General features: G+C 38.0%; 1 protein-coding gene across 5 annotated transcripts in view; it reads left to right on the forward strand.

The window, feature by feature from the left end:
* Window positions 1-16,607, forward strand: part of FNIP2 (folliculin interacting protein 2) — a 45,352-nt gene extending 28,745 nt beyond the window's left edge. For all 5 annotated transcript variants that reach the window (XM_054165707.1, XM_054165724.1, XM_009904572.2 and 2 more), the window contains 9 exons: window positions 2,816-3,017; window positions 3,577-3,665; window positions 4,440-4,586; window positions 4,712-4,881; window positions 7,662-8,973; window positions 9,737-9,893; window positions 10,996-11,196; window positions 14,695-14,810; window positions 15,945-16,607. In XM_054165707.1, coding sequence (XP_054021682.1) covers window positions 2,816-3,017; window positions 3,577-3,665; window positions 4,440-4,586; window positions 4,712-4,881; window positions 7,662-8,973; window positions 9,737-9,893; window positions 10,996-11,196; window positions 14,695-14,810; window positions 15,945-16,023 — 2,473 coding nt within the window. In that variant the 3' untranslated portion in view covers window positions 16,024-16,607. The remainder of the gene's footprint in view (window positions 1-2,815; window positions 3,018-3,576; window positions 3,666-4,439; window positions 4,587-4,711; window positions 4,882-7,661; window positions 8,974-9,736; window positions 9,894-10,995; window positions 11,197-14,694; window positions 14,811-15,944) is intronic.
* Window positions 16,608-16,921: the final 314 nt, after the last annotated feature.

Here is a 16,921-nt window from a genome sequence, read left to right on the forward strand (position 1 = left end):
TCTGCCAAAACAGGAAGGAAAAAAAAAAAGATCTGCAATCAAAAAGCTTGGCTTCTGTTTTGGAATTTTAGCTTTTGTAGCTCAGTGGCATAACAAAGCATGGAATACAGCAGACTTTTCAAATCTAACAACCAAATTTTGTTAGCTGCAAAATATGAAATGGTTCTTGATTATCTTGTTTATATGTACTCACCCACCTGCACATAGAGACAGAATGCAATTAGTGAAGAGCTACAAGAAATTCCTGCTTTTGGTGTCTCCCACTTCACTGTCTTAAGAGAAGCTTAAAAGCTGCCAGTTAAAATATGTGGTCAGTAAAAACCAAACAAAACCCTTTTGAAGAGACTTATTCACTAGTGTCAGTGCTTGAAACTTTTTTCTGGATTTTCTTACCTAAGCATGTTTGACATGAAGAATCATGCATTGGTGCTCATGTAGCAGTTATGATTTCTATATCATGTTTGCAGTTGAGAATAAGCTAGGAAATAATTTGCTTTCAGTAAGTTGAAATACTTTTTAGCCTAGGTTCCTAAACAAGTAAGGCTGAGAGCATGCAAAAAAAGTTAAATATCTGGAGTAAATAAGATAATTTCAGCCCAATTTAAGTGGCCGAAATTTCTTCAAAGTCTTCAGAGTGTAACAAATTGTTTAGAGAAAAGCAGCTTTAAAAGGCTGTAGGGAGTATGTTGTGTTTCTTCCACACTGGAGAATGTATGCTGGGGAAAGACTGGAAACAGGACATTATTATTTCCACTGTCTAGAAATATTCTTGAATTGGGGGTTCTTTCTAAGCCAAAAAGCCTTTTCAGATACTTGTTTTCTGACTACTTGCTAGAAAAACAGTAGGCTTCTGGCTGGATACCTCAGTGACAGCAGAGTTTGTGCTTCAGTTTGTACAGCCAAAATTCTACAGTCTCTGTTACTAGTGTTTTAGGCCAATAGCTCAAAGAAAATGAGATGTCTGGGTGCAAATTTGTGTAGTCAATTGGCAGGAAAGATAGAGTAGCAGCTTTGTTAAAAAGGCTTCTCTCACAGACCTAAATTCTTCAATTTCTTTTCCTGGGAAGCAGTACAGAAGCTTGTGATGTTTCTTAGATGCTGACTGATCATCCTCTCCTAACTTCCCTGGGAATTGCTATCTCTGCATGCAAGTTCCTGAAGTTCAAATGAGGTTATATTTTTGTCTTGAACTCTGTTTTCCCACAAGCTGTTTCTTTGCTGGAATTTTATTGTGTGTGGTTTTTTTCCTGGACTCATATCTCTATGATGAGAAACTTTTGTATATTTAACTTTGTAAAACCAATTAAACTATAAACCACTTGTTTCTGGAATGATCTTAGAATGAATGCTTATCATTCAGGCTTTCCTCTTACTGTTTTCCTTGTAGCGGTCTGTAAATGCCACAGACTGATTTTCAAGCTAATTCTGTTATGAAAAGCCTTCAAGATTTTAATTACCATTCACCAATATTGCAGTCTTAACTTATAAAGGAACTCCAAACCCAAGCTATTTCCATGAGCTGCTACTCGAACTGTCTCCGTTTTCTGGTGGCTTTCTTGTCTGTTCTAACCCCTCTTCCCGTATAATTTCTCAGTGGATTGAAAGTTCCTTCCAAAAGGCACTTTAACTGTACTATTTTACTCTTCAAATATTTTTTTCTGTGAAATTCGATGAAGAAACTTTAAGCAAGAAAAAAAATAGTTCTTTAAGTCCAGGAACATTGATATCTAGCACTACAAGTATTTGTGGAGAAACACTGAGAGGATTGCCACCCTTTTGTGTAATCACAGAAACAACTCTTGCTGGGCTGAGACTTGTGGATATTATCTGAATCAGTTGCCTGTGTGAAGAACTTGCTTGGAATTTACATGAGGTTGCTGTGGGACTTGTCTAATTGAATCTTGGAAATGTCCAAGGATGGGGATTCCACAGCCTCTCTGGACAGTACCTTCTAGTGTATTGACCATTTCCCCCCATTATTCAGCATCATCTGCAAACCCACTGAAGGTGTACTGAGCAGTATTATCTCAGGATCAACCATTGTGTAGTATTTAAAAGTAGCATCACTGCTGAAAGAAATGTGGCAGAACTTTCATGTGAACAAACAGAGCTTGGGTGTGTAATAAGGGTTATATAGCCACTGTTTATGTATTTTTAGCAGAAGACAGAGCCTTTTAAACTGATAGTACCAAATCTGAGCTAGGCCACATGTTTTTGTAGGCGTTAAGTTTGTATTTTCACAGTAATTGTAAAATAATGACATTTTTTCCGTGGTTAATATAGAAAATTATATTTTGTATGGTGGAGTGCCTGAAAACATCCATCATAAGATGCTGGAACAGTATAGGTAGCATGTTTCCTTCCCAATTTCCTTACAGTGTCAAGAGTATTGTGGACATACTGTGGAGCACCTAGACAAGAGCTTGAATGCTGAGTGCAGTTCACAACTCTGAAATTAGCTTTACCTTTTTTTTTTTGCTTAGGATTTTGTTTTGTGTCTCCATTACCTCTTCTTAATCTCCTTTAAAAACAAATCCAGGAGGGATTTTATAGTAGCTCTATTTCAGAGGATAACATTCACACCACTTTAGGAGTTAGCCTCATTGGGGTTTGCCTTCCCTCCTATCTGAGCAAGCATAGGTCTTATTCATCAGAATTTTGGGTATTCTGTGTTCAGAGACAGGGGACAGAAAAGTCCCATGTTGTCAGTCAAAGGAGACTTAAGAATTAATTATCTTCTATGTGTAGAGAGATGAGTAAAAGACAAATCACCTCTCAGTACATTGGTAACTGTCCTAACAAATCTCTCTTACAGGTCTACTGAAGAAATGTTTAGTATGGCTGATGAAAGCTGCAGCTCCAATCCTGCAATGGTTCGGAGGAAAAAAATTGCAATAAGCATAATCTTTTCTCTGCCTGAAAACGAAGAAGCACAGAGAAACTTCCAGGATTTCTTTTTCTCTCACTTTCCCCTTTTTGAATCTCACATGAACAAGCTGAAATATGCAATAGAAAAGGTACAGAATACTAGTTTAACACTTATCTTTCCACATTAAGACAAATAGAATGAAGTATTCAAGAATCCAGTGGATGATGAGTGGAGAGAGGGTGCGTGGTTTCAAGCTTCCTTCTGTACACAGATAGTCTTGAGCTGATCCCAGTGTAGAAATTCAGCATTTGCTGGAAAAGAGTTGTGGTTTCTTTTTCAGTCAAAATAAGAATGGAGATTTCTATTCTAGGAGTGGTTTTTCTGTTTCTTTCCTTCTCCCATTATTTCACTATGAGATTTTCTTGACAACTTGGAGACTGTGGAGAGGACCACATTCTGTCCTTTCATGCAGTCACTAAAAGAAGTACAAAACATTTGTTGCTCTCTACTCCTTAACTCTCAAAATGTTATCTTCTCCCTCTGCCCAGTCTCTCATGAGATGGAGTGAGGTTGGCACCTATTGTTGTCCTGAGTGACTGTGTAGCACTGGGGCTAGATCTTAGTTACTTTGATATGTTAATGAATCTTAAAGATGAAGAATGTGAATCCTTTAAGAAGCTGGTTTGTGTCTTTAACTCTTATTCAAGGCCATGATCTCATGTAGAAAAATAGCAGAGTCCAGCCAAAGGGTGCAGGTTTATATCAGCCGTGTTATGGATGCCCTGGGAGAATTCAGGTGAGTCAATGGAATTTTTAATTACAAGAAGAGTTCTTCCTGTGCCCCTCTAAAGATATTTGTCACTTCCAGTTATAAGCAACTGAATGCAAGGTCCTGTAACTCATCCAGTCTTGAAGTTAGCGTGAATTAATGTTCTCTGTTGTGTATTTGGTAAATGTCTTTGGAAGACTTAAGCAAAACTGGCTTAGCCATTTTCAGGAAGAGAGTAGAAGTAGTTCTGTTGTACTTGCCTGTGGCTGTCAGTTAAAGCCTTTAAGATCTCTTCCAGAGTTGTCTGCACAAGCATCAGCAGAAGCCAAGTGGTCTGACTGTGTTCTGGCAGATGAGTAGTCTATCCCTTGCCAAAAATACTGAAGAGTGTAACTGACAAGAAACTTGCTGTCGAAAGGTCTCTTTTTGGCACCTAAGAGAAAGGAATGTCCAGAGGCCAAGAAAAGAGGCAGTCTAGGAGAGTCTCCACTCAATAAAGCTTTGGTGGGATGGAGTTTCTGTAATGTGTGGAATGTAGAATCAAATTACTGCAATGAATAGAATTTCTCCGAGTACAAATACACAGGGAAAGATAGGGAACACAAATACATCATTCATATAAAGACAGTAAGTTACCGGTGTGCTAAATTGTACTAGTGTTCTGGGACATTAGTGTCTGAATTTAGTCTCCTAGGTCTTACAAAAAGTGAAATCCATGGACAATAGAAGAATAAAGGGTCTACTTGTGTTTGCAAGTTTGAATGTGCACATTAACACTTTCTGGGAATTTTCTTTGAGCAGAGCTACCATCTGGAACCTATATTCTGTTCCAAGGATTGCAGAGCCTGTGTGGCTTAATATGATGTCCAGCACCCTGGAAAAGAATCAGCTATGCCAGCGGTTTCTTAAAGAATTTACATTTCTCATAGAACAGATCAACAAAAATCAGTAAGCTTTCCTCACTCCCTTCTTATTAAAATAAGCTTGTGTGGTTCCCAGTTCATGTGGATATGCTAGAGCACATCATGGGAATTCTTTTGCTGGCATTACTTTGATCATATGCTTTTTCCTAGGTTCTTTGCTGCTTTGTTAACTGCGGTGCTGACGTATCATCTGGCTTGGGTTCCAACAGTAATGCCGGTTGACCATCCTCCTATAAAGGCCTTCTCTGAGAAACGCACATCACAGTCTGTGAACATGCTGGCAAAATCTCATCCATATAATCCTCTCTGGGCACAGCTTGGTCAGTAGCAAATGGAAAGCTTCATATTTCCCTATGACTAGCATCCTTCTGTATCTACTCCTTTTAGCCAAGAACTACTTGTGATCCAGATCACATTTGCCTTGCTGTAAGCTGGGTAGAAATAGCAACAGATGTCTTTCACCTGGTTAATTATAGCATTTGGAGGCCTATTTGCATAGCCCAACTGCTCTGCTTTTTTCTTGGTCCCTTGTCATCCTCTGTTATGTTGACTGGTTAAGTGGCTTAATATAGAAATGTAGAGATGGTGCAAGTGCTGTAAACAATCTGAATAGTTTGGGAAGAACGAGAGAATAGACTGGATTAAAGAGGAGCTCTCTGGGCTTTGAAGGCTCTTTGTAGCTGAAATTGCCCTGGCTATCTCGTTTTATTCCTTTTTCACAGAGCTAGGATGGACACTAAGACAACAGAGTAGAAGTCTAGCACCTGGCAGTAGCTCCATTCATTCACAATTACCTGTATGGGTTTGAGGGAAGTTTTTAATTTCTAAGCTTAGCTTCCTGAGCTGTTCTCTGACAAATATTTTGATAGGTTTTAAGTTATCTTGATACAAGGGATTAAATAACTTCTATCAAATGAGTAGATTTGTGAGAGCCAGCAGTGTTATTTCCTTGAAAATTCTTCCTCTTCTTGGCAGCATCAGTGAATCTGACATTATATTTGCCTTATCTTTAACCAATATACTATATTGCCATGTAAAATAATACACATGCACCCTAAAGCACTAATGTGACTTTTACACTGATTGTGTGCCTCCTAATTGCCTCAGTTATGTTGTTCTCACAATCTTTATGAAAGAATTACTACCTGGGCCTTGTAGTTGTAGAAGTGTTTCCTGTTTTAGGATGTCTTTAAAATATTATGCAGAGGAGTAATGGATTAAACTTGGAATAAAAAAAAGGAAGGTGTGTTGTTTTTTTAGTTTTTTGAGGTCTAGGGTTATAAAAAGCAGCTGGACTGGAGGCATAAGATCAGCAGTAGCTCTTGTGGTCACTTCCAGGAGCCACTACTGGGGGCAAGTCAAGAATCTGTTTCTCTTCTTGCTTTCCCAGGCTGTATGTTGCTACCAGCATTGGTCGAGCCAAGTTCTCAGTCCTTTAATTACAAAATACTGTATGGTTTTGTTTCATTCCTATAAAGCCCAAAAACTCTAATGGGTGGTTGCAGTAACTGATACTGAAAGTGGGATGTTGCCCTCTGCTGGTCTCTTTCGTTACAAGAGTCCAAGGGATAAAAATTGTGGGGCTTAGTGCTTTGAAATGTAAATGACCTTTTAATAAGGAAAGCATTTTGACTTGCCCATCTTTTCATCTTCAGACCTGTGTTTTCATTATACATTACATATCGATTACAATGACATATTTGCACAACTCTTAAGTACCACTGTCAGGAAGACCTATTACTGTCTCTTAAACATCAACTTCAATATAACAATCTTAACAGTAGGCATTGACTTTTTGTACTGTCTTATTAGTAATGGTTTATATGGAGTCAGTTGTGCAAATAAACATGAAGCCTCAGTTTGATTTTCATAGCAACAGGACAGTAAAAACTTATCTTCCCATTTCCTTTCCAAGTTGCTAGTACTTGTAGCCCACCAGGCATTGAGGTTAATTTCACATGTATAGTCTGAAGCTCACTTAATTAGCTGGCATGATAGGCTATGGGGCTGATTGTAAGGATGTTCTTTACTGAGAAAAACTAGCACACTGGTGTCATCATAGCACACCAGTGCATCAAAAGTGTTGTAGGAAATGGCAGATCATGGCAGGGTAAACAGTAAGTGAGAGCAATGGAATTACTGTCTCATTGATCTTTGCTTTGCAGGAATGGAGTTAGGAGCCTCATTCCTTTCATGTTCTGTGTGGCAAAGAGGACCCTGGGCATAAATGTGTTGCTTGTATTCTGTTTGTCTTTTTCTGCTGAAACCAGAGTTCACCTTGAGCTTGGTAGAAACCTTCTTGAAGTTCTGATTATAACTTTCATTTACTATTGCTTCATGAGGCTTAGTATAAAATGCTGGTGGCAAACTGGAACATTTAAGCAGCCCTGAGCAAGGTTTTAGCTCCTACAACAGTCTGGTAGAGTAGCAGGTAGATGATAAATCTGCAAGCCAGAGAAGCCTGCTTTCAAGGTGAATACTTGCAGTGGCTAAAGAATATTGAGCTTTTGATGGTTGTCTCCCATCTGCTGGTAGTAATAGCCACAATTTAATTAGTCAAAGGCCATATAGTAGGTGTCCTGATTGCTGTCAGGTAAAGACAACTAGGTTAACTCAACCTCCTAATAGGCATTTCATGAATTAGTCTATCTTTGTCTAACAGACCATGTGAAGGTTCTCTTATTGGCTGTCTATAAGTACTTCTTATAGAACTTTGGGGAAGCTGCAGTAAACCAATAGCTTTGTGAAAGAAAATTAGTAGAAAAATACTGTAGCTGGCTTCAAAGTTTAACTGAATCTGTATTCCTGTTCATCCTCTGTTGTGTCAATTTCCAAGTGATAGTGTCTGGTAAGCATCTTGTAAATAAAACCCCTAGGGTCTTTGAATAGAAATAAACTAATAGCATCTAATCCCTCACCAAAACAAACCACTGAAACCCTTCTGGACCCAAGTCAGGTATAAGAAGTGGATAGAGGACTGCTTTTGTTATTCTTTGTTTTAAACTTTTGTTGAACTGTTTCAATGCTGTTTCAGAATGTGTTGATTTTTAAACAGTATATTACAATAGAATATAGCTGTGAACTTTTTTTTCCTGTGTAGGTGATCTGTATGGTGCCATAGGCTCTCCAGTTAGACTGACTCGAACTGTTATTGTTGGAAAACGCAAGGAGTTGGTGCAGCGCTTGCTCTATGTTCTAACTTACTTCATTCGATGCTCTGAGCTGCAGGAAAATCAGCTGACATGGACTGAGAAGACTGGGGAAGGAGAGCAAGTGCTAAATGGAAGCAAGATCACAACTGCACTAGAAAAGGGGGAGGTAGAAGAGTCTGATTATGTGGTCGTCACTGTTAAAAATGAACCTGCTCTTGTGCCTCCAATCCTACCTCCAAAGAAGGATGGAAGTAAGAACAATAGTGTTGCAGAGTGCATACATGACCAAGACTGCACTCATGCTGTCTCAGCCTCCTCAAAAGACAAGAGAGAAGCAATAGGAAAGACCAGTCATAACTCATCTGTTGACTGTCTAACTAGCAGTTTTTGTAAAGGAGCAGCTGATGGTAAGAAAAGAACTGCCCCTGATACAGGAATTGTATCCTATCACTTTGAAGAGCAATCCAATTTGGAGGATTTAATAGATATAAAGAACAACAAGAACCAGAATGAGAGAAAAATGGAAAGGCAATTGTCTAGTAGGTCATCTGCCTTACCTTGTCCTGAAAGGTCTGGTCACAGGAGTTCACACTTAGAAAAGGTTACTTTTCAGATTGGAAGCTCTGCATCACCAGAGTCAGACTTAGAGACTCATAGAAGAGAAATGGAAGAAAATCTAAAGGCATTCAGAAAGAACCCAGAGGTGGTACATTGTGCCTCAAGTTCCACAAATCTGACTGTGGATGCTTGCCAGAATGAAAAAGCAAGTTGTGAAGCTGCCTTTATATCTGTCAGTAAACGTAATATTTGTCATGCAGAAAGCCCGCCCTGCAGAGGGAAGGAGTGTGTGCTTAACCAGCCACTGGAAAGTGAAGGAACTGAAGAGAGTTTAGCAGACACAGTATCTAGTGAACAGCTTTTGCTCACAGATAATACAAAAACCGTAGCGTTGCCAAGTCTGAAAGAAACTAGAACTTTATGCTCTAGCAATCTAGAGAACTGTTCCCCTGTCTGTGTAGGAGTAGGTTCTGCTGTCAAACAGGATTCCCCTAAAATAGGTGCTAAAGATATCCCCTATGGGGATGCTGGAAGGAAAATCCCCTTCAGAGTTGAAGGGGACATTCCAAGAAATGAGAGTTCAGACAGTGCTCTTGGAGCCAGTGATGAAGAAGGTGATTGTTGTATCCCTGATGAAATGCATCGTGATATTGTCAGCAGAAGACTTGAGGAATTTGCAGAAGTGGAACTTCCTTTACCAAGGTAAAGAAGTTTAATTTAGAATTAAATGGAGTCATAACTTGTTGCTACATTAGACATGTTCAGAGTTTCAGATGCTCTGGGAAATTTTCTAGGATTTCAGATCCATGCAAACAAATTTGTAACAGACACTGATGTGATTCGGGTTCTTGCAAACAGACCTGGCGAAAAAGAAAACCAAGACAGAGCAGGCTTAGGTAGTGAAGTTTTGTGACAAAGGTTGTCTTCAAATGTCTAATAAAAAGCGATCACACCTTTATATATAAACTGCCTGAAACCATTAAATGTAGACAGAACATCTGAGGATAAGAAAAACTTTGATAATTCTTTAGATTTGATGTATTTGACAGACAGATTTGAAATAAGAGCATCCTGTTTGGAAACCTTTGAGCTTTACAGGTGTATGCAGAGCTTGCTGATGCTTAAGGTAGGTAGCTAGAAAGTATTTGTTTCTCGAGATGAGTTGGAGAAAACCTAAATTTAGCAAATCTGTTTGCTGCAGAGTAGAAAACACATATGTACCACAAGCTCGAAAACATGAAATTTGCCTTTTCATAGTTTTGAAGGAATCAGTATATTGTTGAAGTTCAGCTTCTAAAATCTGTGATTCAAAGAGCACTTGTAATTAGTTTCCTATATTTGGAGTAAAATTATTGATCAATACTTGCAGTAGAAGCAGAAATGAAACCAAATCTTGCATTCATGTAAAATCTGAATACAATTTGTTCAGCAAGAATCTTACCTCCTTCATATTTCTCTGTTTCAGGGCAAATACCATCAGCAGTCAATGTGTGAAAAATTTTGGAAGATCACTTCTAGGTGGTTATTGTCATACATATATACCTGATCTAGTGCTGCATGGGATAAATAATGATGAAAAACTCAAGCAGTGTCTACTAGGAGACCTACTTCATGCAATGCATGTGAGTTAAAGCATTGTTTTGAGTCTTAACAGGAGTTGTGGTACTCATGAGATCTATAGAAGCCTTTGAACAGGCTTCTTTCTCCTTACTGTGTCTTCTTAACGGCCACACCTGATGTGTCTTCCTGCTTGAATGAGTTAAGCCCTTAACTCATTTTGTGCAAAGCTTGTTCATACTTAGAATCATTAGTTCCTCCCTGTGTGCTTTCTTAAAGCTTCTTTTCAAAGGTAAACACAAGGGAAAAAAAATAAACTGTTTCCCTGTTCAATCAGTGTAGCAGACAGAATTATCTATATTCCATAAAAATTATATGCAAGTTGAAATATTTTATTTTACCACTTAGTGGCATGTGTTGCAAGGGAGATTGTCTTGCAGAGGCTTGTATCACACTAGACTGTAACAGAAATGGCTGACTACACAAAGTAATTGTCTATAGGTAAGAACCTTGCCATGTTCCAAATGATACTCTGAATTTATAACTAAGCTTACACTAAAGTAACTATTACTTTAGTTTGCAGGTCTATATGTTTAGCTAGTACTTGTCAACAGCTTCTCTCTATAGCAATTAAAAATCATCCTGCTGGAATGCGTTCATGTACTATATGAAAAAGTGATATGTATGTATGTAACTTCTTAAACATCAGATTGGCCTTACAGTACTGTCTCTCCATACATACCCCACTTTGTGCGCACTGAAATCCCTCACATATTTCTGAAACATTCTGTATACTTTTGTGATCACTGGATCAGTGTAATTGTTACTCTTTTAATTTTGGAAGAAACTTACCTTTTCAGAGAAGGTGGAACACTTGGAGGGGAAAAAACAAGTTAGAGTAGTGTTTTTGAAGCACTCTTTCAGCAAAATTAAATGCCTTGATTGAATTGAGCGGTAAGACTTAACTGATGTTGCCGAAGGTAAACTCTGTTACTAAAGTTGGTATTCCTTGTCTTTGAGATGCTGCTGATTTCCTTTGGAACAAAACCACTCATTGGATGGATCAGTTTCTTATTCCCTACCTTCTGAAAAACAGAGAAACTTCAAACTAAGTTGTGGAAATGTGTGTGAAAGTGTCACAATCTTCGTATTTTGTATCTGTTGCAGCATCCAGTGCTAGATGAGCCCATAGCAGAAGCTGTCTGCATTATTGCAGACACAGATAAATGGAATGTACAAGTAGCTACAAGCCAGAGAAAGATGATGGATAATATGAAGTTAGGCAAGGATGTTTTGGTTTCAAGTCAAGTATCCAGTTTATTGCAGTCCATTTTACAGCTTTACAAACTCAACGTCCCAGCTGATTTTGTAAGTATTCTATTACTGGAAACTGAAAAGAATGGTAATTGCTTAGCTTCAATAGCAAATGCAGTGTTTCGTACACCGTGTTGCTATGCCAATGAACTAACGCCTGAAATAATGCAGAGTTGGTACAATGTATTTAAGGGAATGCATGCTACAGCCCAGGCACAGATACTGCTTTATGTGTAACTTGCCTCTAATAGATCAAAATAAAGTTGACTACTCCAAAATATATATTCCAAAACTAAAGTTGTTTGAGCAGTTATAGCATGGTCTTATTGTGTTTGATTAAGACTCTTAAACTTTCATTTTTCATTTATATAATCTCCATACTTCTCTGTTGTTGAGGCTTCTGTCTATCCAAGCCTGTTTCTAGCATACAACTTTCTATTCTTGGGCATTCAAATACCACGCTGTGTTCCTCTGTCTCCCCCCCAGATAATTCTAGCTTTGTGTGTTTACTTGACCCTTGTGTACTATGCATGCTTTAGCCAACCCTGCCAGTATTGCTGTAGGATTGCTGGGAGGAGACTGAAACCTGAAAACACCTGGCAGTGGGTGGATTGCCACAGGGGATGTTACTTTGTCATAGTCCATGCTCCCTATTCCACAACACTCTTCTCTGCCCTCATTAGTAGTGGAGTTCATCTTAGCTAATCAGTAATGCCAGTTTTGCTGATTACGACAGAATTGCCCACATATCTGATAGTGGTAATTACAATACATTTTTTACAGACACATGGTGATAGGCAAGGGGAGAAGAAGTATTTTTTTCAGTATTCAGCTTTTTTCAATTAACAGAATTGATTTGTCCTTCAGCAGATCACCTTGAGAAACTTTGTAGGAAGTCTGTGTAAGGAGTGTGCTCACAGATGGAAAAGATAAAGCTAAATACTAACAGTTGTAAATAGTATTAGTTGGCATTGTTTTGGATATAATTAGTGGCATTGATTATGCTGCTTTTTTGAAGGCAAGTGCTAGGCAAAATATGTGGGTACACTGTCAATGTTGTCTCTGGATTCTTCTGCCTATCAAAAAATATGCAACTTTGGTTGTGATTGTCCTAACATTTGCAAAGTCACACCTTAAATTCTGGCATTTTAAAACCGAACAGTTGATTCTGCAATTAGTGTTAATTTCAACATTGTCTTGGGGTTAATACATGCAATTTGTCTATGCTTTCTGTGATATGGGAGCAGTTTGGAGGTGGAATGTTTTTCTAAAAGGAACAATGAAGTGACAATGCCAATACTTTGTAAATGTATAGTCCACTTTAGAGACACTTTGATCCTTCTGTTGGTGGATTTTACATCTCTGCTGAAACAGAACCTTTGGTGAAGGAAATGTTCCACTAAACTTTAGGGGAGAAATGTGACTTCTTCTATCATAGCGATTCTATTGCCTTAAATTTTAATGAAAACATACATAGTAATAGCAATCAGACATGAGCATAATGCAGTGTGACATTTTCTTTAGGAGTGCACATCTCCTTGTGTGCAATTACTGTTCAGATGAATGTTTGGGGTTTTGTGGTACAACAAAACACAGAACTCAGCCTAAAGACAGGGTAGAAGGCAGTTGATGGATATCTTTGCTGTGGTACTTCAGATTGCTGCCCATACTGCAGAGAGATTTTGCCACACGCCAACTTGAGAGTAATGATTGCTATTGCTGCATGTCAGCAACATGTCAAAAAGTTTAAACGAATTTTAAGGTGCTTTTCTAATTGTAGAAGTGACTTGACTGATTATTTTTGTTTTAGTCAATGAGAAAAGGGGTTTTTGTTAGGTTCCTCTTCAGTTTATGTACCACATTTAATGGAGACATTTTGAACAAAATGAATTCATGTATGGAGCTTAAGGGACAAAATGTCTTTCAATTCTTGGGCGTTCAGGAGGAGCAGATAATCTTATGTAGAGAATCTCATTCCTTACTTGCTTTCACACAACTTCAATCCATAGCCCTTTTGCACAAGTGCTGAAATTGAGATATATTGAATGCTGTTTCATGAATTGGCTGCATGCTCTTTTGAACCACTGAGGAATTGCTTATAGGCTTTTTGCATTAGGGTTACTTTTAATGGACAAGATGTGTTTCTCTTTGGATTAGAATCAGAAGTGTTATGATTATAATTACTTGAGTGAAAACTTGCCTGAAGCAAATAGAGCAAATTACTCTCAAAAAAACCTTTTGCCTTTCCTCCACTGGTGGCTACTATGTAATATATTTCTTAAAATATGTCTTTGCCTTCCATAATTAAGTGCTGATATGAGCTCAGAGAATCATTAAGAATCTTCATCTTTCCCCAGACCATCAGAAAAATACATGATAGACTGCCTACAAGCACAAGTATTTTTTTTCCTCATTATTTTTAATTAGCAAACCTCATTTCACAGGGTCTCATTTCTAATACTTAAGGGTTTTATTCAACTTGAAAAGTACATTGGACAGTGGTCTGAAGCTGTTTGCTGCTGCTGTTTCTATTTGCTGTCTTTGCCTGCCAGATGACTATACATTAGATAATGTGAAGTTCTGCACACGCTTCTTGCTTTCATCTCACGGAGTTTGCAGAGCTGAACTAATTTAACTTTTTTGAAGTGGTCAGTCCTGTGGAAAGGAGGAATATATCAAATTGAATGTATCTTTTGTCCTAGAAAAAAAATCCCTGAAAAGACATCCTACCTACTCACCTTGTGAAGACATCCTACCAACTCACCTTGTCTTACCAAAAAACCCCCTCTCTATCTTTGAAGCTAAGGTTCATCTGCTTTCCTGCAGTTGGTGTATGAGAAATTAACATGCATCACATGACTGTATTTAAAAATAGTATGTATTTCTAGCATGGTACTACTGCAAGAAAAGGGGTGTGATTAAATTGGTATTTCAATTTGAATTACTAACTTCTGGCGAGCAGCATCAAATGTTTAAACAGTTTTAACCTAGAAGTACACAGAACTAATAAATACATACCAAGTGCTTGTACAGAAAAGTAGTGGGCTGTAGATTTATGGTGACTGCTAATGGTGTCTTTTAGTTCCTTGAATGACAAATCCCTAGAATTAGAGTGCTAAATTTAGAAAGTGTTGTCTGAACAGACTCTTTCAGTTAAAATACTACTGACTTATAAAAAGATGTCTCGATCCATGCATTCTGGTTTGATTGAGTAAGGTGTGTTGAGTGTCTTTGAACCTGTTTAAAACTAAGCCAACACTGTGACTGACTTGAGTGGAAAATAGGATGCGCAGTTTGTGCAACAAACTTGCTGCCCAGGAAAGCTGAAGCTCCGGTTCTCCAAGGGGGTTCCCTAATGAGGAGGGGGTAGTGTAACTTTTTATGTTGCTAGCACAGCTGTAACAAAACCAATTGCCTCTTCCAGGTTTGGTAATTGAGATTTATCTTGAAAGGTGTTCTAGTTAAGATAGAAGCTAAAATGATATGCTTGCGTTTCTGTAAAATTTGTATGCAATTGCTAAAGCTGTTCTGTGGGTTTTGGTCTGTTTACAGTGCATAATGCATCTTGAGGATAGACTACAAGAAATGTATCTCAAAAGCAAAATGCTTTCAGAATATCTTCGAGGACATACAAGAGTGCATGTAAAAGAACTAGGAATAGTACTGGGGTGAGTATTGCAGGTATTGTTTTAAATGAATGGCAAAACTTGAGGCAATTATTTTTCTTTTCAGTTTTTGAATGTTTGCATGTCATTCCCATGAGAACATGCTTTTTCATATTTAACACTCTCTTCTTTCATGTACCTATAAAGCTAAAACATAGGTTCTTCTGAGCCATCTGGAAATAAGGATGAGAGACAGGTCTAAAGCAGAACAAATTACTTGTCATTCCTAGATCATCAGAATGGAGAAGAAGTTTGGTCATTAGCGGCTGTCCATGCATTCATACATACTCTGTTTTCTTAATGAAAGCTTTATACCAACAAATACTTAAGAATTTTTGGGAAGTTGGTGGTGCAGTTGTATCTTGAGAGAAGAGGGGTTCTCAAAAATCAGTTGTAGGAAAGTGGGCAGGTATCCTGTTTGGCAGCTATCCTCTAAAAAGAGTAATTGATTTGCATACAGCTTTAGGGATACAACTGCTAACAGCAGAGAAGGGGAAAGAAGTGACTAAACATTTGCAAGATGGGTTTTGTCAGTGTAGGAAAAAACTAGTGTATCTTTATTCAAACTGCTCAATATTTCATTCTGAGAAATGTAGCTATAATAGCAAACCCCTGAAATAAGCACCTTTTGTGTGTATAAATACATATGTATGTATGTTCTGCAGCAATTCATTTGGAAATGGACCATTGGGGTTGAGACTTTCTTGGTTACCCTTATTGCAGAATAATTCCAGCTTTTGGTCATTTTTGGTAAGAAAGTGCTGCTGTATGGTGAACTGAGTTACATTCAAAACATGTAATTCATATCCTTCCGTAAGCTGATGTTTAGTTCTTTCTTAAACTGGGCTTATTTGTGCCCACTGACTGGGACGACTATAACCTAAGATTTATGGCTTAGCAATGAATAAAAGGTTTATTCAAACCACAAAATCTAATCCTTCATTTTGACTCAAATGGTAGTACACTTCATGGTTTTAAACATTCTCACCTATCTTTACTGGTATGAATAATGACAATAAGTAATAATTAAAGAATGAACTCAGTTATAGCAAGCAGATGAAAAATACCTTTTTGTGTGTTTCTCTCTTGTGAAGGTGACTGTATATTTTAAAGTCTGTCTCTTTTTTTAATTTCTAGGATTGAATCCAATGACTTGCCTTTGTTGGCTGCTATAGCAAGTACTCATTCCCCATATGTTGCTCAAATACTCTTATAAATTGAAATCTCAGGATAGTCATTACCTTAAAGTCAAACAAAGAAAATGGAAATGTTGAATGAAGAACAGAGGTGCCAAACACTGGTAAAGGGGAGACTGAGGAAAGCAGGTGATGACTGTACCTTTTGCCACCTTCCAATTCTGATTTCAACTGTGTGTTTTATCGGAGGACTTCAGTTTACATAATGTAAAAGGCATTCAGGTTTTTCCTACAATCTCACTTTTCTTAATCAAGAAAATGACAGCATTCTTGCATTTTATTTTTATTTGAAGGACAGAAGTTAACACTATGTGGCAGACCAGGAGCTGCTATCCAAACGCTGCTCAAAACCATGAAGTAACAGTCAAAAGAACAAGCGGGTTAGAATGAATTTTGTAATACTATGCTTGTGTGTGGTGTATGTTGGTTGCTTTTTGGGGGGTGGGGGGGGAGGAAGAGAATCTGTAAACTATGTATATAACATTCCTGTACACAAGTGGATAATGAATTTACTGCAAAGCATATGCATGATTTTGTGTAGTAATGGGCTCAGAACAAGAAACCTGGTTTCAGCAGCCAAATGTTATTTCGATGGAGGTGTACGTGATGTGACTTTTTTCTATTAAGGACCAGAGATTGAAAGCTGTGGCTTCTCCTGTTTAATGAGGAGGCATTCAAATGAGCCCATGGCTGGAAGTGGACTTCTGAGGGATTTTATGGGAAAGCCTTATGGAATTTCTACAACAAGTTTACATTTGTTGCTGATGCAACTTCAATGAGTCTTTCAAGTTTCTGTATGACTGTAGTCCTGGGATCTAAACTTGTGTCTTGGTGTCATGAAGTATTACTATCTCTGAGAAGTATGGATTTAACCAACTTCTGTGTGATACCAGTGCTGTTAGTGCACGTCTGCTCACC

This window comes from Dryobates pubescens, chromosome 1 (assembly GCF_014839835.1).
Source record: "Dryobates pubescens isolate bDryPub1 chromosome 1, bDryPub1.pri, whole genome shotgun sequence".
Taxonomy (NCBI): Eukaryota; Metazoa; Chordata; class Aves; order Piciformes; family Picidae; genus Dryobates; species Dryobates pubescens.